Here is a 23,101-nt window from a genome sequence, read left to right as displayed (position 1 = left end):
ATGGGCCCTTTTAGAGATTTTACTGCGCAAGTAGAACCCAGTGGCCCTCGATCGTATGAGCAATGGCGGCTTCTTTGCTGTCTTTTTCCTGGCGCTCCATTCCCCAGAGAATAACTTCTTCCTTAAGTCAATATTTTTCCAGTGATGGCATTTTATTGATTGTTGCGGTAATTTTAGAGATCGCATCATGCGTTACTTTGATTATGGTGACAATGTTATGCGCTGGTCAGTGCTTATTGTTCGCGAAAATTTATGAGAGGAAAAGGATCCTGGAAGGATCCCACAAAGTATGGTGTGCCCTGCCGATATTTTTACACGTTATAGCTCTTGGATCTGCATTACTTTTCTTGTTTCGGTTTATCAGAAGAGGGAAAGTTAGGTAAGCGAGATTATCACCATGAGTATAGTGTGTTCTGTTGAATTTTAGATGCTATGCTAAGTAAAAATTAGGGCAAAGACTAACAGTTGGAATCTCTAGTAATGACCACCTCCTGTAAGTGACCGTGACCACTTTTGCACCTCAAAGTTTAATGATTTTTAATCTTTTGTAAGTGACCGCTTGGCGTATTCTCTGATCTCTATGTTTGCTGTGTGCACTATGCTACGTAGAATATACAAAGAACTTTAGTAACAAGATGGAACCTTAGGGGGCACAAAATAGAAATTGCATGCACTAAATTATCTTGTATAAAGTAGATGTGCCCAGACCTCTTCTTGGAAGTGGCTTCCTGTGGTTCGATTCTTGTAAGCAACCACTAAGTCTTTGCATTTTGGATGGTCGCTTATGGGAGGTTCGACTGTAATGGTATTTATGTAAGTGTCAATGTCTTTAGCGTGACAGAACTAATAGACGACACAGTTTTTACATCTTCTGAAAATGGGACCACAATTTCTGCATGGTCATCTGAGCCATGGGAAGGTTAGCAGGGCAAATACCAGTACCTTCATTTTTCTCATTGTTGAAACTTCCTTTATTTATCACTTGTAGGAGTTATAGCAATTTCTTTAATGCTCTTGCACTACTGACAGCTTCTACATTGGCGACATGTATTGCTTCTTTGGTAATTAGCCGTGGATTTCAAGCCTTATGCGACTCATTTGTCATTAACAGGTAATAGTAGGGAGTTTAAGAAGTGACATATTTGAGTGACGCACTTTGACAGTTTACTGTAAGTGAGCCTTTTTCTTTTTTTATATTGCTTGACGCTACCAAATTTGTGTTGCTAATTGTCTTTACTCTTATGGAGACAATTTTCTAAAAAAATGTTCTTAAAATTACAGCTGAAGAGTGCAAAAAGGCCACATTCGGTTGACATGTGTCGTTCAAAAACGTCGCTGCTTAAACTCATTAGTCTTCTTCATCTTTGGCAACTGTTACATCAACTTTCTCCTAACAATATGAATACAGTAAATGACCTAATAAACAACTCTTATCTAGTACACTGCCCCTCTACACAGTTAAAATAATTGTATTAGATACCCCTCTCTAATAAATGCCTCCTTTCTAATAGATGCCCCCTATGAGAATTAGCCCAAAATACTAGGAATTAGCCAAATTGTGCAAAATCATTTAATTCATTCAGTTTCTTGCTTGATTTGCAAGGCTTTGCTATTTCATCTTGTTCCATGTCAAGTTTAAAGTAAGGATAGACTAATGATAGCAACACAATACCAATGACCAAGGATTCTGACATTGATGTTCGAATTTCAAAGAGTAGTATGGATCTCTAGATGGCCTAGATACATGTATCAGTTGGAGGGGATATTACACGATTTCTAAACTCTTTTGATATTTTTGCCAAAAATGTATTACATTGTAGTTTTTAAACGTCTCCTATCTATAAGACGCCCCTGCTTGGACCCCTAAAATTAAATAGATTCCTCAGGAATTTACTAGGTCAATTATAGTATATACAATAAAAATGGTTATGTAAATGGAAATGATCACCAGAGCGAAACTACTCTGATCTTTTATCTAATTCCCTCAACTTACATTGTATTCTGTAAGGATGTGTATAAAGATCATTCTGGAGAATTTGAATGTATATATGTTGTAGTTCCATTTTGATCCTTGGTTTAAATTTTATTTCCCTTTGTTTTGTGGTATGGTAATGTATGAAAACAAAACCAAAGAGAAATAGAATTTAAACCAAGGATAAAATTGAATCACAACATATAGCCATGGGGGCTTAAAGGGTTAAAAACAAATTCTGACCATGTTTAGAACTAAAAATAAGTGTACAATACCCACCCTGTATAGGAAAACAACTTCCGCTTTTTGTTTAGTCAAAGGAGCAAATTGTACACATTGACGAGAAGTTTGCGGAAAGCCTAGTTGTGGTCAGAAAACACACCAGAAATTATTTCAGTGTTTTAAAAGTCTTTTGTGGGCTAAATAAAGTAGGGTCCATCAATCCCTTGCAACTAGCAGTTATTTAAAGTGATGAAGGGATCATCAGATCTTAACAACCTCTGTTGCAGATGTACAGATCTCCATTTTGATTCAATGGATTGGAAGAAATTTACTCCAAAGTACTGTGACTGTGACAAAGGTTATTCTTTACTGGAATCAACTTTGGTAAAAGTCTTATTTTTCAGTAATCTTAGGTAGAGCATTAAAGATTAAGGCTAATATTAATATGTACTGGCTAGTATCATTGTTGTATTTTTCTTTTGGGTTGATACCAGGGGTTTGTTGTTGTAAAACCACAAACATTTTGTAAACACTTGAAATATTCTGGGAAACATAAATTTTTTATGTAACCACTCACATTGAATGCCAAGACACATGAAATGATAAACCATAAGCTACAAAGTAATACAGCGGAATTTTCAGTTCTCAGCAGCCATTTCTATGAATGGCACAAAGAAGTACTTCATAGGTAACCAAACAATACATCTATTGTGGGACAGAAAGCTGCTTGTAGAATTTTGTGGCATAAATCATAGCAATCGGCCACACAAATGCAATATCTAAATGCAGTCTTTATCGCATTGCCAAAAATTGCTGTCAGCAAAATTTAACTGTAGTATTTATTCAGTGCCAAAATAAAAATATTGGTAATAGGTAGAGTGTGAATTCAGAGATACGTGTGGCATTAACGACTTAATATTAAAGTCATTTGGCTTTGTTTGTCAAACCAAAAAGGTAAACTCATGTGGTCTTATTCCTCAGCATTTGGTTGGACAATGATAAGGCCAAGTCGAATGATGGTGTTCTCTGTCAACCAAAAAGGAAAAATTTTCATTAATTTGTGGAAAATCAGTCAGTTAAAGTTCTTTTGGTTTCAGCCTTCTCATGCTATATATAAACTCTGACTACTCTGATGGGTTTCATTTCACTAGGGAGGAACATATATCACTATGATGTCACAGTAATAGTCGTGACCTAGTCTTGACACATGAGAAAACAACACCATGCATGCACGGGGTGGTCTTTCTGTAATAATAAGGTCGGATCAGTATTTGAAAACCACCAGCATTAGCGATGCAAGGAAGTGATGTCTCAAAATTTGAGAGTGTTTGTTTTCTGCTAGCTGTGGTTAAATTTGGCAAGGAAAGTACACTCAAAGGATTTGATCACTACAACTAGGGATGTGTGTTTGGGGAAACACATATCCCAAGTGAAATGTATTTCCGCTGCCTCCTGATTTCACCTTTTTGGTTTGATAAACAAAGCCATGTGACCTGAGAGATTTAAAACGCTTGGCTCAAAAATTAACTGTCACATGTGTCTTTGAATTTGTGGTCTACCTGTTTCGTTAGTGCTGTATGCTGTGATAAAGATCATTTACTTTGCTAAAGACAGGTTACCCAGTCCTCATCAAGCTTTTGTTGGTTTTGTTTTCTTAGGTGTGCTCATGGTGTTCCTGTTTCATATTTTTCCTTTTGTGTATAGTCCATGCTCTTCGAGCATTCACAGGACCCCCACCAATGTAATATATAATTAATTATTACCTCATGGCGGGCTTGTCATGGGTTGTAAAACAAATGATGTTAAAAGGTTTTAAATTGAAGACAGAAGAGGGGGACTTTAAGGAGTACCCGGTTCGGCAATACCATATGAAAAATTGAGAAATACAGAAATACTGAGTCAAAAATCGATAAAAAGCCAATACCATGTGTATGCACCAGAAATCAACCTCAGCTATTGTGGGAAAACATGAGAAGACCTCGAATTTATCAGTACATTGGATGCAACAGCAATTCCATTGTAGATTAACTGTTGTGTAATCACTTACCACGAAACCACTTAAAAAAATTGACTTCTATTATTAAACCTATATAGTTTAGTTATGTGTTGCATATTGTATTGACCTGTATTAGACAGGAGATTGCAAATGAATGGCAAAGCAATACCTTGAAGGATCTTCTTTCACCAAATACATTTGTACTGTCAGCCAAAAGGGTGAAAAAACAGATACCACATGGCAAGATGTTACCGCAAAATCGCACACATTTATATTTCAATTACCGATTGGGAAATACAGGGTGTCAAGCGAGTACTATATTCCAATAAAATCCTATTTTTTCAGACCGCTCCTTTAAAGTCCTATAAATTGAGCAAATTCCAATATTTTAAGCCTTTTTCATGAAAAATTCAAGAAATATTTAAAAATTTAAAATAAAAATAAATGTTGGTATGGAAAAAATGCACAATTCAGGAAACTTTAATGACCCCAATGTCCCCCTCCTAGAACATACTGGTAAATTTAGTCATAAGAATTGGGTTAAATGATTATGGAGAATAGTTAGGCTAATGTAATAATAACGTAATAATATATCCTAATGTCTGATAAATACAAAATGATAGTTTTTAATTTGGTGCAAACTTTTGCACATAATATAATGAAAAGGAAATATTTAGGTTTTTAACTGTTTTAATGTCATTATTTTTGATTGTTGTAAATATGATATAAATTATGCATCGTGTATAATGATGAGTAACTACTCAAAATAATCAAAATCACTATACATGTCATTAAGAGCTGATGTAAAGTAAAGAGATAGAGAAGAAAGTTTAGAATGTTGTACCTATGGTCTTTGGTATAGGTCTCTTAAACCTGTATGGTCTGTGGAAGTGAAAAATGTCACTGCAAAATATTATAGCCTCTCTCAGGTAGCTGCGTAAAAGTGTACTACCCAAATGGTTTTAGAGCAGTGATGGACAAGCATTCCAAGTGACATAGTGTCTTCAATGTTACAGAATCCAATAGGCATGGGCACTTCCTGTTACAAGGCCTTTTGAACCACTATTGAATTTGATTTAACAAAACGATCATAAGAATCTTGATCCTCCATCACTTTTGACTTCATACACGGGTATGTCTTGGATAGGTGGTGGATACATGTAACTCATTCGCTCCTCATTCAGATAGTATTCTGCTGCCCTTACATTCAGCAAGCTCTGCTTGAAATTCCTCCCAGACAGGATAAGGATGATGAACCAGATCACTACACTAGCAATTGATGCAATCTGAGAGAGAATGATTCACAGAGAATGTTATTCACTGGGAGGCATGAGGGGGGACTTCCATGTAAGCTAGTGTTGCAGTATAAAGCATTAGGTCCTGCCAGGGTAAATTCCAACAAGCGACATGGCCCAAAAAGTAGCAACAGCACATAAAATGAAATTGTGACAAGGGACAACCTCCCTCGGCCAAATTGTGACAGTGACGGCAAAGCCGACAATAAGCAACAAGCATTTATAAATACCAATACAAGACGTTTTAAAATTCAGACGGGCGATATGGGACCCCCTGGCAGGGCGTCAAGCATGGTTTTTAATCTACATTGAGTTAAGGCTTGTTTCAGGTAGGTCTTTTTTTTTGGGTAGAGTTCCTTTCACTCGTGTTGGCTTATTAATCTCAGGTTATAAACCCCAGTAAAAAGCTCACTTTCACAATATTTATGAACTGTTATTAAAGCATTTACAGAGCATGGTGAAATCTTTGAGTCTGCATAATTGGTTCTCTCTTGAATAGGGAGTCACTTTCATTTCAGGGTTAGAAAAAAGCAATGACATTTTAAGAAATACAGGTAACCTTTTGAACACTCCAGTGAATAATCACCTCAAAAATCTGTCATGCTTAGGTTGGATATCCAGGAAATAATGCTGCCATCTGCCCTATATATAGGCTCAATTTCCGCCGTCTCCCGGGTCCGGTCTTTGATCCTCCCCGAAGAGAGACTCTTTCGGGGGATGAGTGCGGGCTCATTTTCCCGAACAGCGGCTGGTAATCGAGCCTACCCTATATATTGCCATTTGGCAACTCAGAAGGGCTAGGAGAGGGTTATAGAATATTGTATTTGTGTTAAGTGGAAACTACAAAGCTTTTAAAAGTACAATAAATCTGTTTTAATTTCAACATTTTATAAATTAGATACCTCTGCCATAAAAAGATGAGTGTAAAACTTGCTACCATCAATGCCAGTTGGTGAAAAAAGGGTCCAGTCCCACTTTTCTGCATCTTTACAGCTGAAATAGTAATTATTATTTTAATGGAAAAAACAACAACAACGAGAATATGTATGTATTTTTTACCACTAAACAGTCTTGAGAGACAGCATCTGTTGAATGGCTGTAAGCTCTATGAATAAACTGAATTAGCAAGGGAGTTGGAATGTGTGGACACCGACAGGGAGATTTCTCCAATCTCCCAGCTCGCGCCTTTGGTTTAATGCTCTTGTAAGCTGCAACTTTTGTGGATTCTACACCTCAATTCTGTCTCTTGAGATGGAATTGTGTTAAAACTGAAAAAGAAAGTGGCGCAGTGACAGACTATGCTTCAGACTATAATGCAAATTAGGCTCTGAATGAAAGACCGGGGGTGGAGGTTGCTTTGGAAAGTTATCATATGCATTTTTGTTGGAGCCACTAACAATCTGTGATTCCTTATACATACCTTTCCACATTTCCATTATTTTCCACTGAGTTGCACCACTCTGTTAGGCCAATTACAATGAAAATAGTGCACACCAAACAGCTGATCCATACTAAAGCTGACACAATACTGCTTGCAAATAAGAAATATACAGCACTATAACAAAAAAAAAAAACTTAATGTTAGATCCAATCTAAATTTATTTTACTTGATTTCAGCTGATGTGCAGAACTGCTGTCAGCGTGAATGTATTTTACTTTACCTTTCTATTATGAAGTGTATTTTTGTAAATTCTCACCTGGGTCAAAAGAGTTGGTCTCTGCCCCTCCCGAGGTATCCCCCAGGACAAACCCAGCCCTTCAGGCCCAGGGGTATAGAATTGTTTCGCGGTCCCGTGGGTTGGGGACAGTCAAATGAGAAAATGACTAATTTTAGCTCTTGCTTCTTGTTGTTATTCTTCTATTAGTCATTGAATGGGTAGATTTTAATCGCAATAACCTCCCCTCCCCCCTACTCACCTGCCAAAAACAAATACAACAAAAGAATAAGTAGTCATCATGCGACAGGAAAGAAAACAACAAAAACCAATCCAACGTATAAAAAGAGTCATGAGAGAGTCTTAAGAATTGCTGAGGTATTTGTAAATCAAAATGAATGAAATAAATTCGTATACTATGTATGTGTAGGTGCATGAATTATTAAGAGTTCGGAGATCAAATGTTGTCATCAATTTTTTTATGGCAAAACAATTATTTGTATGCAATACTCGTCAAATAATTAACACTTTATTTTACCTTAAACGTTCCGTGGTCACAATACAGCAAGACTTGAGAAACCCCAACACAGCAGCTAACGCAGCATTCACGAGATACGCGTAAAACGCCAAAGAACAGAAAATGTTGTTGCCCGTGGCGACTGTGTTCGTGAGGACATTGAGCTCCGCGAAAAGCAAACAATTGCCGTTTGTGTCAGATTCGTTGAGTTTGACAGGAACTAAAACACAACAAGCAGCGGCTAGCGCTGCAACGTAAAGGAAATTTTCATAAACTTGACATCTGTCCATTTTCTTTGGAAAAGTCCTCTTCAAGTCCGTTTAGATCACAGCGATATTTATCGGTATGTAAACTATTAATTTGTAGAATGTAGCGTGACTGCGCGCGATCCCAGGGTCACTGGGGTCACGATATCTATCTCTTGAGCCGTGAACACTACTGTTTATAGGTCAGCGATAAATCTTTCCACTCCAAAACGGACCCCTCCCCTAAGTTTTCGTAGTTACTAAAAGATGGAACGACCTAAAACCACCTAAAACCATCTACAACCATCTAAAACCACCTCAAAAAATTCAACAACCACCTACAACCATCTACAGCCACCTCAAAAACATCTACAACCACTCGCAAACAATCTAAAACCATCTAAAACAGGGTATAAATGTCTGAAATAGTTTCACACAAATGTATGTAGTCCCGCAGAATCCTTTAGCCTAGTGTGAACGTGTCTCACTTGTAGAGCCTGATTTTATACAGCTATTAACCCGTTTACAGTTGCAAGAATTAGAAAACATTATATAATGATATTTGATAATTCTTTTCAGCAAAATGAATCAAAACGTTCTTACCAGTAACGTCCCTTGGCGGGGAGGGAAGACCCGAGTATGTGATCCAAATTTTTCGTTCCGTTTTAGCTCGTAAAGTTCCAGCTACTCTAGCCTGTGCCAGGCTGTCAGATAGTATAGTGGGGACGTATTTACAACGAGCAAAGCGAAAATAAGAAGCGCGCATATCCCATCACTCCCAAGAAGAGGGCCGGGGTGAAAGTTGGGTTCCAAAACATAATAAAGGTATATAAAAATCCAGGTAAATGACTTTAAATACAATCATTCAGTATTAAAATTTTTCAACCCATTTTTATTAATTTCGGCTCGTCTTAACTTGTTTTCTTCTGAATCCATTGCGTTATAGATTTTTTTAAATAACATTTTTAACAATGATTACACCTACTAGTCTCCGTTTCCTGTGTCCTGACGCAATGGAGTTTAGCCTTGTGTGATGACACAGAAAACGGGTGTGAAAGACACTAGGGTTCATCTAAAGGTATACAGTGCACGATTTGGGGACACCTGATTAAGGACACAAAGTTTGTGTTCGCATCACATGCTCACACAACCACTATACCTTATTAAGTTGAGTTTTTAGTAACGTAACCCCAGTATCATGCCGGTCTGTTCTACAATTCACTAATCATGTGAGGTGACACAAATTTGGTTCACGAATTCTAGTATCAGTACAAGGCTTTAAGCTCCTTCTACCTGATAGTAATTTATTTTTAAAATTCCAAAACAATTTCACAGCTGAATTTTGAGCAACTTTTAGTTACGGACCAATGCTCCAACGATTTTTCTGAAATTCCCCTGGCATATTTATTATATCAATTAAAGCCGATACCAGAAATTTCAGTAAAAAATATCAGCAAATTTTTTTACTAGACGCGATTTTCTTTGAACAGTAGGGTCCTTTTAAGCGCTAATTTCTCAAGAAATATTTACCATCAATGAAATCGGAATATTTCGTATTATTGCCGAATGATATCCGTTGTTCTTCGCAAAGTTTCGCAGCCATCGCGTTAAAAACCAAAAAGTTATGACGGAAAATTTGTCACAGCTAAATGCTCTTGTATTAATTACGGAGCCACCTGAATTAGCAAAACAACTATTTTGCACGTGTATCACGCTTTTTTGTACATTTCTTTGCCGTCACTGCACGACGAAATTTCTTCTCTCTTTCTGAACTTGAATATGGTTTTTAGGAATTCAACTTGGGTTAGGGTTAGGGTTAGGGTTAGGGTTTTGACAAAGTTAGTGACTTGGAGTAATCGCTATGAAGATTGAAAGAACGCGAATTCACTTTTTCAGCGACGTTTTCTCCGCCGTCGCCGTCCTCGGATCTTGAAGTCCTTATTTTAATGAAGGCGCTATGAAAGCACAGTTGTCGTTTCCCTTGACAACGGAACAGCTGTTAATATAACCGAGTCTGCGGTGAAATATTACTTGGTTTTGAAAGCAATCCAAACAAGGTCAATTATCATTCATTCATAATATTTCAACGTTTCTGATTGGCTCCAATCCCCCGGAAGATATAGGCAATATTCAACCGATACGATAGGTTATTGCCAAATCAGCAACCTCGTTTCCAGGCAGCGGCGTGGTAGCCTAGCTATTTACGCATAGGTGGACTAAAAAATACTAGCCTGCGTAGCAAGTGTTTCCAATCGAGTTTTTGCGCGGAAGTTGGAGAGCCAAAAAAAAAAGAAAAGAAAAATGGAAGCGGGAATCATTGCTCTCTTCTCAACTTTCTCGACGAACTCGCGCGGAAACGTTTGCTACGCCGGCTAAAAATATGCGGAAAGAATTTACGGCCATCCGAAGATGAAAGAGCCCAATTTCGGATAAAAACGGAACGGAAGAAATGCAAGAATACGCCAAAAAAAAATTGTTCGATCGATGTCATCTACTTTTTGAGGAGTATCTGCAAGGAAAAGAAAACCATGCCGAAAAACAGCAAATGTTTGGAAAGAAAGTCTACGAGGAAGTAAGGTTGTTAAGACCTTAAAGAAAATGAATAATAAAACGAATATCAAATCGGCTTTTTTATGATGGGAAGAGTTAAACAAATCTAGGACGCTGTTATCAAGCTCGGCCGATAACATCCCCCTAGCTCCGCATAATTACTCACATTATACTCAGACTCGTTCAATAATTGTTAACGATGATCTATGGTAGCCCAAGACAAACATAACACATCGAATCATTATTTAAATCATTCTTTCCTAAACCGACAATTACAACCAGCAAACGATTGACTTTGATATCCACTTTATTCAGTCATGCGCTGTAGCAGCTTGTAAATTATAACCCATCTGTAATAAAGCTACAACCATTGCTTTGGCTAAAATTCTATTCACTTTCTTCCCCACAAAGGCTCCTTCCACGCGTTCTGAGTTTTGGCAAAAAAGGACTCCGCGTGGGGACTAGGAATTGAAGAAAGAAGGCGCGGGGAACGCCTGGAATGAGAAGGAGAAGAGCGTCTCCTCCTTCTACCATAGTCAAAAGGCTTTGTCCTTTTGATTAGAGGGATTTCATTTACCGATAAGTAGAAACATAGGCAACTATGTATCGCTGGAGATGATAGCCTAAGCCTTGAAGTCCTGTTTTAGCTTCGCAAGTTTTGTCTGGCTTGATCGCTGTCTATATTCCCCCGAATGCGGACTTTGGGGATATTTTTTCCAAAACGCCACTCGCACATCTCCCATAATGGACCTTATTTGCCCCCCAAAATTTTTCATGAGCACTGTTTTCAATTTCTCTTAGGACGGCTGTAATAGCCACGAGAAATGAAAAACAAAGGGTTATGCAACATTTGGAAGGAAAATAAGGTGCATTATGGGGGATGTGCGAGTGGAAAAAAGAAGCCTGTGCGGTGGAGAAAGTTCTCCCCCACCATCCCCCACTCAAAAATAAGGTGTCAAAATCGTAGCCTCCCCCGAGTACAACCCCACAAGGCAGTATCTAAGCAAATCCTGTCTCTCGTTAAGGTGAGACTAGGCCTTCTTCAAAAGGTATTTTTCTCCAATCCGAAGGAACGGGTTTCGTGAACTTTTTCTTCTATACACAGTTTTTGCAAATGTCTTCGCTGTACTGAAATGATGCCGATGGAGACGCTACATGTTTATTGTTGTTGACGCAATCGCTTCTTTCTGATTATGATTTTCCGCTCCTATTACCATGCTCACAACGGACAAAATTAATTAAACACAAGAAAAAAGATCGGACCGAGGCTTGCTAGTATAAGGGCACATAACACTCTCCATAGAAAAATGATCAAAAGCTTGTTAAAGCCACTTCCACTAATAAATAACCGACATTGTGCCAGTTCTGTCGCTTCTGAACGGTGGACTTGTTTGCGTGGGAGGCTAACAATTTGGATCGACTAAATTCCCAATGAAATATAATTCTATAAAAAAAAGATACTAGTACAATAAATTATTACCATCTATTATTGACTACAAGTTATGAATAACTTCAAGTACCTTTAAATCATGGCATAAGAAAAAAAACTCGATTTCAATTAAAGCACAAATTCTCATCATTAAACTTTAAAACAAAAAAACAAATAAAGGCATCTCAAACTGAGATTTGAGTCACAGCAAACATCAAACCTAAAACTCACAACCACCTGTGTTTGACCAAACCTCAAAAGTGCAATTACTTTCTTAACTAAAAATCTCTGATTCATGTGGTTACACTCCTCATACCCTTAAAACGATTAACTTCACAGATTTAATCAGTGTAAAAATATCCACTACGATACACACTTAAAAACTGAACTGTGACTGAACTGAACTGTTTCAGTGCGATCAGGCTTAAGAAATAGTGATCTTCATCAACATTCTCCATGAACATTACAGTTTCACGCAATTAGCAGTCATTGAGAATTTATAAAATGATCGAGTGATCGGTGTCGACCTTAACACGTTTTTGCGCTTAAATAATAATAGGTATCCATTTGAAGATGATACAAAGGAACCCAAAATAGACTTACCCCGCTTCGGCTGATGTTTAGAAAATTGAGAAGGACTGAAGAGCATCACCGTACAGCTGAATCCAGTCACCCTCAATATAAATCATTTAAGCTTACATAACCAACAACTACGTGAATGCCCGACTTTCTGACTCGACGGTCATCCGCCACTGTCAGGAAATCATACGATATTGCTTCTCGGACGAATCCCTCATTTTAATTTTCCCCAATTCAGTAATCCACGACCAAGTACCTTTTCCAGATCTTCTCCGCACGGCGAAACGCTTTCTCTGACTTCTCTGGCCGCTTCCCGCTATATTTTCTAGTAGTTGGAAGGAATTTAGTCGTTCTTTGATCGCTTTAAACCCGCTTTCGTCTGCATTCGTCTGCTCCATCGGCGTCTTAAAGGCTCGGGTTAGGGTTGTGGAAAAGATGAGTCGTTTATCAACAGAAATAGAAATAGAAATTATTTCTATTTACTTTTGTCAGTTCTTTGAAAACTGAAGTATGCCCATTTGGAACGAGATAGAATTATATAAAAGTGGTGAAAAAAGTAGAGCATTTTGTACTGTTTGAAATAGGGATTAGCTGGTGTGTCTCACGTTGAGATTTATGCAACTGGCTCCCAAAAGTCAAACTAAGTTGACTGCTACCGCAGAGATGCCAATCTATTCGGAATTATAAGTAAGAAAAACCCCTAGTTTAAAGCCAAAACTACAATAAGTCAATCAAATGACAAGTCTTTTAGTAACTATAACTTGGGGCTTTTTGGGCCAGCGATATGATTCAGAGTTCCACGAAGGAAGTTTATTCCTACAAAACACCTGCGTCATTCGGCAGGGACCGCGCAGCAAATTTTCGACTGGGGGGGGGGGGGGGGCTAAAGAAGAATGCGTGAAGGAAAATTTGGGGGGGGGGGGCGGGGGGAGCATGCTTGTGGATTTCTATTCAATTTCTCTAAAGTGACGGAGAATGCGAATAACGATAAAACTATTGATTTTTTTCCACATCTTCAGTGATGTTGCTATCGGGTCTGAAAATTCACCATCACTAAATTGAAATATCATAGATTGTTATGTTATACTACTGATATCAACCTTTAATTACTATAAATTAGCCAGAAATCCAACGATTTTGCTTGAGCTGCCTTGAACTCAAGGCTGTATAATTACTGAGCAATTATTGCACGAGGCTGAGTATGATATGAAGAGTTATGCAGATCGAGGGGGTTATCCGCCAAAGCCGAAGGCTTGAGCCTGGTGGATAACACCCTCCGAGATCTTTATATCTTCATATCATACGAAAGCCGAGTTCAATAATTGTTTAATTATTCATTCAAAATATTTACACGGCAAAACAAAACGGTAACTGAAAATAATTTAGTGAATGAAAATTCTGTCTATTTATCTGCGCGTTTGTCTTTGCCAGTAACTCTGGTCACTTTCGAATTAACGATTTTTTGCTATTTTTCACTCCGTTACTTTTGTTAAATTATTTTTTGTTTAATTTATTTTTATTCTTGCAAAAAAGTGGGGGGGGGCTAACCCCCCCCCCCCCAGCCCCTCCCTCTGCGCGGTCCCTGTTCGGGTCCATTCCCAGTTCAGTGAACATGAATGACGTGTATTTTTCTAAACTCATGGGAATGTGACGTCTGGTCGAAAATTCTAAATCTCGCCATTCATCGTCAGTTTATTCATTTCCAAACTATTTAATAATAACAGTCTTTTGGAAAAACCATAAACGATGGCTTTTTTAAAAATCATGCACAGATGGCTATTAATAGGCACTAAAAATGAATACCCCCGGCTCTAAAAATACTCAAAACCGCCCATCCTTTTCTTGCGGTCGCCATTATGTAACGCCCTTCACTGGGTGACAAATGCTAAACAACGCCGGGAATAGCTTTGAAAATTTAACCTCATATTCTGAACTGGACTGTATCTTCAGTTTACCGCAGTTGATTTACTTTTGACTAATATCAAACAAAAAACTACAATCCTCTGATACGATATCAGTGATTTGGCAAAGACTGTCTTCTTATCTTTAATCCATTTTACAAGTGCGCTAGGATCAAAGATCGTTTTTCAAGCAAATGTCAACAGAAAGAATGATCTAGCAGGTGAACGGTTCATTACCTGACCATTGGAAAAGTGTCAAAATGTCGAGATTTCACGGTTCTATGACTCGTACAGAAAATTGACCATTGATTAGAAATAACACGCAGCATAACTTTCATTTGACTGCTGGTTACGTCACAGAGAACAGTACCTCGCAGTTTCCGTCAATTAAGTACGCTGCTTCCTTTTCAGTTACATAAACAACTACTTCTATCGTCTAAAGTGTATCTCTGAGCTCGTCTACAACATAGCCATAGGGTAAGTTCGAGTTTTCGTTCCCAGAAGCTGATATGTAAGTTGTGTTTGCGTTTGCGTTTGCAGATGATTCTCGTCCCTGCAAGTGATTGTCTACAGCATAAGTTTGGGGCTAACTGCTTGAACGGCAGAAGTCTTAATGTGAAAACAGTTGAGGTTCAGCTTGATTCTACATTTCCGTGACTGAAAGCTGAGAAGTTTGTTTTACAACTCACTTATCCAGCTAATACTTGACTACGGGGGTTATTGTCTTGGGGACATAAAGCAAACCGAAGCCGCACGTCCAACACGTAATCAATTTACAAAAACGATGCGCCAGAGTAATCCTAGACAAAAAATGGTGTGTCTCACGTTGAGATTTATGCAACTGGCTCTCAAAAGTCAAACTCAGGTGACTTCACCGCAGAGATGCTAATCTATTCGGAATTATAAGTAAGAAAAAACCCTAGTTTAAAGCCAAAACTACAATAAGTCAATGAAATGGCAAGTCGTTTAGTAAATATGTACTTGGGACTTTTCGGCCCAGCGATATGATTCAGAGTTCCACGAAGGAAGTTTATTCCTACAAAACACCTGCGTCATTCGGGTCCATTCCCAGTTCAGTGAACATGAATGACGTGTATTTTTCTAAACTCATGGGAATGTGACGTCTGGTCGAAAATTCTAAATCTCGCCATTCATCGTCAGTTTATTCATTTCCAAACTATTTAATAATAACAGTCTTTTGGAAAAATCATAAACGATGGCTTTTTTTAAAATCATGCACAGATGGCTTTTAATAGGCACTAAAAATAAATACCCCCGGCTCTAAAAATACTCAAAACCGCCCATCCTTTTCTTGCGGTCGCCATTATGTAATGCCCTTCACTGGGTGACCAATGCTAAACAACGCCGGGAATAGCTTTGAAAATTTAACCTCATATTCTGAACTGGACTGTATCTTCAGTTTACCGCAGTTGATTTACTTTTGACTAATATCAAACAAAAACTACAATCCTCTGATACGATATCAGTGATTTGGCAAAGACTGCCTTCTTATCTTTAATCCATTTTACAAGTGCGCTAGGATCAAAGATCGTTTTTTCAAGCAAATGTCAACAGAAAGAATGATCTAGCAGGTGAACGGTTCATTACCTGACCATTGGAAAAGTGTCAAAATGTCGAGATTTCACGGTTCTATGACTCGTACAGAAAATTGACCATTGATTAGAACTAACACGCAGCATAACTTTCATTTGACTGCTGGTTGCGTCACAGAGAACAGTACCTCGCAGTTTCCGTCAATTAAGTACGCTGCTTCCTTTTCAGTTACATACTCAACTACTTCTATTTTCTAAAGTGTATCTCAGTATTCGTGGCTGAAGCAGCAGTCGGTTAATTGGTGATTAGGCTAGTGCTCTGAAGTTTGTTTTACAACTCACTTATCCAGCATATAGTTAACTACGGGGGTTATTGTCTTGGGGACATGAAGCAAACCGAAGCCGCACGTCCAACACGTAATCAATTTACAAAAACGATACGCCAGAGGAATCCTAGACAAAAAATAAGACACCCCCTCGGGGCCTTTATTTAGAGACCTTAACGTCATGCCATGATTTGATAACAGACAAGAACGCTCACAGCGGCATTCAGTCTCGCTTGCTTGGAGATAAGATCGAGAAAGCTTAGGATAAAGCCTGGTTTCCATATGATCGTCCTGATCGCCCCAGTTGTTTCAAAATATTTCGAGACGATCCGGACGACTTGGGCGATTGGTAGTTTCCACATGATCGTCTCGATCGAATCAAAGGCAAGAGACGCGGGGTGGTCAGCGATGTCTCTGAGTCAGACGATAGAATTTTTGCGCGTGTTTTGCCAACAAGCCACGTAAAGGGATGATTTTTATTCGTAAAGCGAACCTCGTACCTTGGTATCTGCTTCTTCTCTTGATTTTGCGGCATTGAGAAGCTAGAAGAGTTCCCCGAAGACATAGTATCTCTTCGAAAACTTGATGTCACGGACTTTCTCTAATTTCAAATAACCCCCATACGCGCTGCGAACATTTGTGTATTATGTTTTCGGCTTCAGCGCCATCCGGGTCGAATTTATTCTCGATTACCGGAATAAAAGTGATGACTTCTGGGATAGCCTTCGATCGTCCCGATCGTCTCAGTCGTCTGAGAGCGTTTCCATATGATCGCTTCAAAATTTACATGATCGTCCCGATCGTCCGGATAGAACTCAACTCTATCCAAGCGATCGAGGCAGCTGTCGACGTCGTCTCAGTCGTCCGGGTTGTTTGCGATCGTCTGGGTAGCGTTTCCACATGATCGTCCCGATCGTCTGAACATTTTTTGAGACGACTGGGACGATCGGGACGATCATATGGAAACCAGGCTTAACTGTATAGGAATATTTTTATTCATAAAAGTGGCCCTGTCCTTTTGGCCGGTATTACCGAAGAAAATAGTGCCGTCCAACGGGATATCCTGAGTTTAGCAACATTTGTTAGGAGGTATATCATATCTGGGTTTTTATTGCTAAACGGTCATTCTTTACGTTTCCAAAAGGCCAGGGTAACTAAACAGGAGTGTTTTTTTTTCGTAAAAAATGCCTTGTCCTTTTGGCCTGTATCATTTAAGGAAATAGTACCGCCTAGCAGGACATCCTAAACTGTGTCAGCAGTTGCTTGCATGTATTACTACATGACATGCAGCTTGTTATTGTTACATTGTAGTACATACTTTGCCCTCTGAAGGTTTTTTCCTACCAGCTGGGGACAGCTGAACAAAGATAGTTTAATTCATTTCTTGTTGTTGCAAGGAATGTTTTTACTCGTCCGAAAAATCGGGAAATCTTGCGACCAAAGCTCAAAAAATCTATGAAAAAAACTACCCTCGACAATTTACCCTCGACCCTCAACAAAAACCTACACCCGAAAAGCACTTATTTTCTTAAATTAACCTACCAAGAGTCATGGAGGTCCAATGGTTTCTTAAAGGGACAGAGTCAGCTGATACACATGCGCATTAGATACCATTTCTTAGCTACGCGCTTGAAACATAAAGTGAGGATACTCAAAACAAACCTTGTAGAGTTGAACTAGTTACGAGCCGAAATCATGATTATAGACTTTAAGCCATACCAGAGCACTCATTTTTTATATACCATTGAGCATTTACCGATGGATTTGCCCAGTGAAAGCCAAACATCGACGAATACTTCTGAATTCGATCATCAGTAGAGGTGAGAAATGACACGGAGTCTGCAGGAATCATTGAGGAAGGTTCAAGGTCGAGAAATAAACCTTGATTTTCCAAACTTATGTAACCTTTTCCATCGACTTTCCAAATTTATATAATGATTTATTTATTGATTCATTTCTTTTGTTATTGTGGTAAACGAAGGCGATTTCTCCCGCCCGGCGCCTATGCGTTTCTCACCACTTCTGTTCTCGTTTCTTTGGATACTGTTTTTAACCAGATATGATAAAATAATGTGATAAAATGGTTACAATTTGCTCAAAAAGAGGTTTTCTTGCTGTTGTCGCTGTTGTCGTTGTCGCTGTTGTCGCTGTTGTCGCTGTTGTCGTCGTCACTGTTGTATGCTGTTGTTACTGTTGTCGCAGTTGTCACTGTTGCACTATTGTCGCGGTTGTCGCTGTTGTGGCTGTTGCCACTGTTGTCACTGTTGTCGCTGTTGTCGCTGTTGTCGCTGTTGTTATTGTTGTCACTGTTGTCACTGTTGTCGCTGTTGTCGGTCTTGTAACTGTTCTCGCTGTTTTCGCTATTGCTAGTGTTGTCGCTGTTTTGAGTGTTGTCGCCGTTGTCGCTATTGTCACTGTTGTCGCGGTTGTCGCTGTTGTTGCTGTTGCCGCTGTTGTCGCTGTTGCCGCGGTTGTCGCTGATGTTGCTGTTGTCGCTGTTGTCGTCGTCACTGTTGTCGCGGTTGTCACTATTGTCGCTGTTGTCACTGTTGTCGCTGTTGTCACTATTGTCGCTGTTGTCGTCGTCACTGTTGTCGTCGTCACTATTGTCGCTGTTGTCACTGTTGTCGCTGTTGTCACTATTGTCGCTGTTGTCGTCGTCACTGTTGTCGCTGTTGTCACTATTGTCGCTGTTGTCGTCGTCACTGTTGTCGCTGTTGTCACTATTGTCGCTGTTGTCACTGTTGTCGTTGTTGTCACTATTGTCGCTGTTGTCGTCGTCACTGTTGTCGCTGTTGTCACTATTGTCGCTGTTGTCACTATTGTCGCTGTTGTCGTCGTCACTGTTGTCGCTGTTGTCACTATTGTCGCTGTCGTCACTGTTGTCGCTGTTGTCACTATTGTCGCTGTTGTCACTGTTGTCGTTGTTGTCACTATTGTCGCTGTTGTCGTTGTTGTCACTATTGTCGCTGTTGTCGTCGTCACTGTTGTCGCTGTTGTCACTATTGTCGCTGTTGTCACTGTTGTCGCTGTTGTCACTATTGTCGCTGTTGTCGTCGTCACTGTTGTCGCTGTTGTCACTAGGGACTTTAAGATCCAACGACGCGGACGACAACGAGGACGTCAAAAAAACAATAGGTTTAATTAGCAAAACAACAACTTCGCACGTGCATCACACTTTTTTGTACATTTCTTTCCCGTTTTTGCACGACTACGACGTGAAAATGCCTAATTTCGCGTTTTCTGGAGGACGTAAACAACCAACGACGAAATTTTATTTTTCTTTCTGAGCTTGGATATGGTCCCTTGAAATTCAGCTTCAGGAGGGTTCGCCTACAATTTACAAAGTAAGTGGGTAGGAATAATCGCTATAAAGACTGAAAGAACGCAAATTCACTTTGTAAGCGACGTTCTTGTCGCCGTCGCGTCGTTGGATCTTAAAGTCCCTACTATTGTCGCTGTCGTCACTGTTGTCGCTGTTGTCACTATTGTCGCTGTTGTCGTCGTCACTGTTGTCGCTGTTGTCACTATTGTCGCTGTTGTCACTGTTGTCGTTGTTGTCACAAAGGGATGAAGTGTTCTGAAAAATAAGTATGTGAGAGTTGGTACCATTTGTCAATCGAAGGTATAGGAAAGGGATGCATTTTCTGTTAAAAGAGGTTTAAAAGAAAAGGGAGTTGTTATTAGGAACAGAGCCTACCCACTTTTTTGAGAGTCTTCCCCGGGCTAGATATTGTTAGAGTTTAGTAAAATTACTCTCATAAAAAGGTAAAAAAGATGACACTATCACACGTTAGTTCTGATTTATATTTCATCCTCTCGGGAATGTGAGTTCGGTGCTTAATTATGCTCATTATGCTCTGTTCTCGAACCGGCCACCAGTGAAGTGCCAGGTGTTGAGCTAGTTGTCGTGTTAACGCGTAGTTAATAGAGAGATTAAGATTCACGTTTACGCGAAACGGCAGACGTGAATTTGTACCACGGGACCAAGTTTTCCCCTTATTTTCCGTTTATTCTTTATTGCTTCTACACAAAAATAAGTAGTTTTATGCCAGTTTTAACCACAGGAATCGTTACGTACTGTTTTTATCTGCTTATTTTCTATTCTGAGAAATTCTCAACTTGAGTCTGACGTTTGCCGTTTGCGGTAACCGTGAATCTTAATCTCTCTAATGTCAGTTATTTAACCGGTTATAGCCTTTAATTAAATTGCTAATTCTTACTTATGTTGGCAGTTTCCAAAAAGGTACTACTTCTCAAGTAGGCAACTGAAATGGCGATTCTCCTTCCATTTCCTCGTTTGAATTTGCCAACACTTTTCAAGGTTAGTTATCAGAATTTATCACCTAATTTGTTTCGTTTTTTGCTTGATAATGTTGAATATTGAATATGTGTGGCAACTGACAGGTTTTTTTATTATTATTATCCAATACTTTTTATTTTTATTGAAACTGGTTTTGTTACTTACAGACATCTTTATTTAATTTTTTATTCTTTTACTTTCTGCTGTGTATTAATGTTGTTCATTTGTTGTCAATTAAAAAAAAATGTTTGTTTTCACAGAATTGGCAGCAAAAAAACAGGGGCACCCAACGTCAATTTTCGGAAAATATCTGTTCGGAAGACGATTTGATTTTTTTGTAAAATTTCTTGCTTGCCTGCCTCTCCTAGGATTTTCGAACATCTAAAAAATGGTAGATTGCCCATTTTTAACGGATTTTTACCCCAAAAAGTCACCGAGAATTTTCGGTAGCCTTTCTTGAGGGTGCTAATGGGGTTACCCAATTCTCAGTTAACTACTATTTTTTTCGGCCAAATATCAGTTAACTACTATTTTTTTGGCCAATTCTCAGTTAACTACAAATTTTGGTTAGCTATTAACTTTCACTTTCCCACAGCGAATATTATTCCGTCATAACCCGAATTTTCCCTTCTTTCAGCGAGTCTATCACTTTTGGAGGTAGGTCCTAATAAAATCAAGGTATAAATTTACATGAAATCTGCCACTAGTACAATTTATTAGTAACTGAAAATATAAGTCGTATAACTATCAATATGACACCATCCTCATAGATCCAGACACACCAGTCATGATCTCGTACTGATCTTCCCGACATGGTCATGCATGTCCTGCTACTGATAAACTACTTCAAAGTCACCTTCCTCGGCACTTTCACTATCTGGTCGGAATCAGTCTTGTACTTATCTGGTTGTCACTGTTGTCGCTGTTGTCACTTTTGTCGCTTTTTCACTGTAGTCGCTGTTGTCGCTGTTTTCAGTGTCGTCGCTGTTGTCACTGTAACGAGCGAGTTGCTCGAACACACCTCCACACTATTTTAATGGTAATGAGGTGGCTATATGTCCCCCCCCCCCCCCCCCACTACCCTCCCGGGGAAATAGGCCATGTCAAGAGTCATAATGGCTCCTGGCCATGTGGTTGTTTTAAGATTAAAACCTTTTGAGGGCCCGCCCACACGAAACAACACGCAACAAAAACGTAGGTTTTCGAAAACAGAGTGAAAATTTTTGAAATTGCGGGCTTATCGTTTTCCTCATACAACAAAGCGAAAGGGATACTTTCGTATTCCATCGTTTTGGCGTTTTCGTGTGGACAAGCGAAAACGATTCAATTTTTTTTTGAAAACGGCGAGCAAAAAATATCCCGAAACTCTAGATTACTGAGCTATTTTGTTATTGATAGGTGACAGTCTCCATTTTTTTGCTGTTGGCAATGGTATCTACTTCAGTTGCTGAGTCAGATTTTGCTATAGCAAGGATGTTAATCAACAAGCAGAAACCGAAGATCAACTATGACCAATTCTGTCGTGGGAGGCTAGATTCGGGACTAGCGAAGAGTGCCTGTCGTATCGCCGAAATGCCAAGAGTGGTGTTCCTGTTCTGCAACGATTACGGAGCATTCTGTGAACCCCAAATCGTTGACCCGGAGATTAAAAACCTCCGGAAGCTTTATGATAACGGCGTTAGGACGGTGAAATTTGACGAGGACCCGATCAAGAAAGTCAAGTGCGCGAAGAGCAGTGACCTGAACTGTGCTGGTTTCTTGGAGGAATGGATAGACAAAAATGTAGGTCAGCATTACCGCCTGGACCGTTATTTCAGGAGCGGCACCGTGGGATTGTTGATCGAAAAAATTCGAAAACAAATCACAACTCCTGATGGACGGAAGGAGACGGCGGACGACCTTAACAAAATCAAAGAGTACATGGTTGCTCCTCAGAGGAAATACCACTTGATCTGTGATCTACAAGGCTTTTTCTTATCTGCTGGAGGTTTTCTGGTCAACGATCCTGAAGACATCAAGGAAAATGTAAACCTGGATCAGAAATGTGAAATCGATACTTTGCGGGAGCCGACCACTAAACAAGTCCTCGATGGATTGAACCTATTAATCCAAAATTTGCCCTAGAGGGAATGAGATTAAAAAAATGTATACCTTTTGCACACACACAAAAAGAAAATGTCATATGTATGAGTTGTTAATGACATGCAATTCTAGTTTTGGTTGACTTGCCTCTTAGTTTTATGACCGTGCGCGTAGAAAGGTGGTGCCAACCACACCAAAACACCACCAATCAAAACAACCACACCTCCACCTCAACATCACCCGATCTGCAACAAAAATCATAAACAAGAGCCATCAACAAGTACACCACTAATTACCAGGACTTCTTCCTCAAAACGAAAACATTAACAAAACCAACATGTCATGTTATGAATTTGACCGTGGTTATATTGTATATATAGATCTCTTTCATAATGGCGGCCCAAACGTGTATAAATGAGCTTTCTGCTCTCATTTGAAAAGTAGGAACTCTTTTGTATTTTGCACATGCCAACGAG

General features: G+C 39.2%; 3 protein-coding genes across 3 annotated transcripts in view; 2 read left to right on the top strand and 1 right to left on the bottom strand.

Moving 5' to 3' along the window:
• Positions 1–20: 20 nt before the first annotated feature.
• Positions 21–5,026, top strand: LOC140942987 (uncharacterized). Its single transcript, XM_073392014.1, has 4 exons — positions 21–379; positions 989–1,111; positions 2,482–2,578; positions 3,853–5,026. Exons 1-4 carry the CDS (start codon positions 63–65, stop codon positions 3,937–3,939), a joined length of 624 nt encoding a protein of 207 aa, XP_073248115.1. The 5' UTR covers positions 21–62; the 3' UTR covers positions 3,940–5,026.
• Positions 5,027–5,158: 132 nt separating this feature from the next.
• LOC140942981 (uncharacterized) lies at positions 5,159–7,999 on the bottom strand. The gene is made up of 4 exons (XM_073392005.1): positions 7,679–7,999; positions 6,906–7,040; positions 6,388–6,478; positions 5,159–5,476 (listed from the first exon to the last, which is right to left on the bottom strand). Exons 1-4 carry the CDS (start codon positions 7,945–7,947, stop codon positions 5,279–5,281), a joined length of 693 nt encoding a protein of 230 aa, XP_073248106.1. The 5' UTR covers positions 7,948–7,999; the 3' UTR covers positions 5,159–5,278.
• A 6,738-nt stretch (positions 8,000–14,737) lies between these two features.
• LOC140942979 (uncharacterized) overlaps positions 14,738–23,101 on the top strand; it is an 8,746-nt gene continuing 382 nt past the window's right edge. The window contains exons 1-3 of the mRNA XM_073392003.1: positions 14,738–14,838; positions 20,476–20,564; positions 21,942–23,101. The exon at positions 21,942–23,101 is cut by the window's right edge and continues 382 nt beyond it. Of these exons, the coding sequence (XP_073248104.1) occupies positions 20,514–20,564; positions 21,942–22,667 (777 nt within the window). The 5' untranslated portion in view covers positions 14,738–14,838; positions 20,476–20,513 and the 3' untranslated portion in view covers positions 22,668–23,101. The remainder of the gene's footprint in view (positions 14,839–20,475; positions 20,565–21,941) is intronic.

The sequence above is a fragment of the Porites lutea genome, chromosome 7 (assembly GCF_958299795.1).
Source record: "Porites lutea chromosome 7, jaPorLute2.1, whole genome shotgun sequence".
NCBI classification, from domain to species: domain Eukaryota; kingdom Metazoa; phylum Cnidaria; class Anthozoa; order Scleractinia; family Poritidae; genus Porites; species Porites lutea.
The sequence above is the reverse complement of the archived record's forward strand: the minus strand, read 5'-3'. Positions and strand labels throughout refer to the sequence as shown.

Coding starts and splice junctions, on each gene's coding strand:
- LOC140942987 (XM_073392014.1), top strand. CDS start 63: ATGGCGGCTTCTTTGCTGTCTTTTTCCTGGCGCTCCATTCCCCAGAGA. Junction 1,112..2,481: donor GACTCATTTGTCATTAACAG/GTAATAGTAGGG, acceptor CCTCTGTTGCAG/ATGTACAGATCTCCATTTTG. Junction 2,579..3,852: donor CTTTACTGGAATCAACTTTG/GTAAAAGTCTTA, acceptor TTGTTTTCTTAG/GTGTGCTCATGGTGTTCCTG.
- LOC140942981 (XM_073392005.1), bottom strand. CDS start 7,947: ATGGACAGATGTCAAGTTTATGAAAATTTCCTTTACGTTGCAGCGCTA. Junction 7,041..7,678: donor GTGACCACGGAACGTTTAAG/GTAAAATAAAGT, acceptor TTTTTGTTATAG/TGCTGTATATTTCTTATTTG. Junction 6,479..6,905: donor AATAATGGAAATGTGGAAAG/GTATGTATAAGG, acceptor TTACTATTTCAG/CTGTAAAGATGCAGAAAAGT.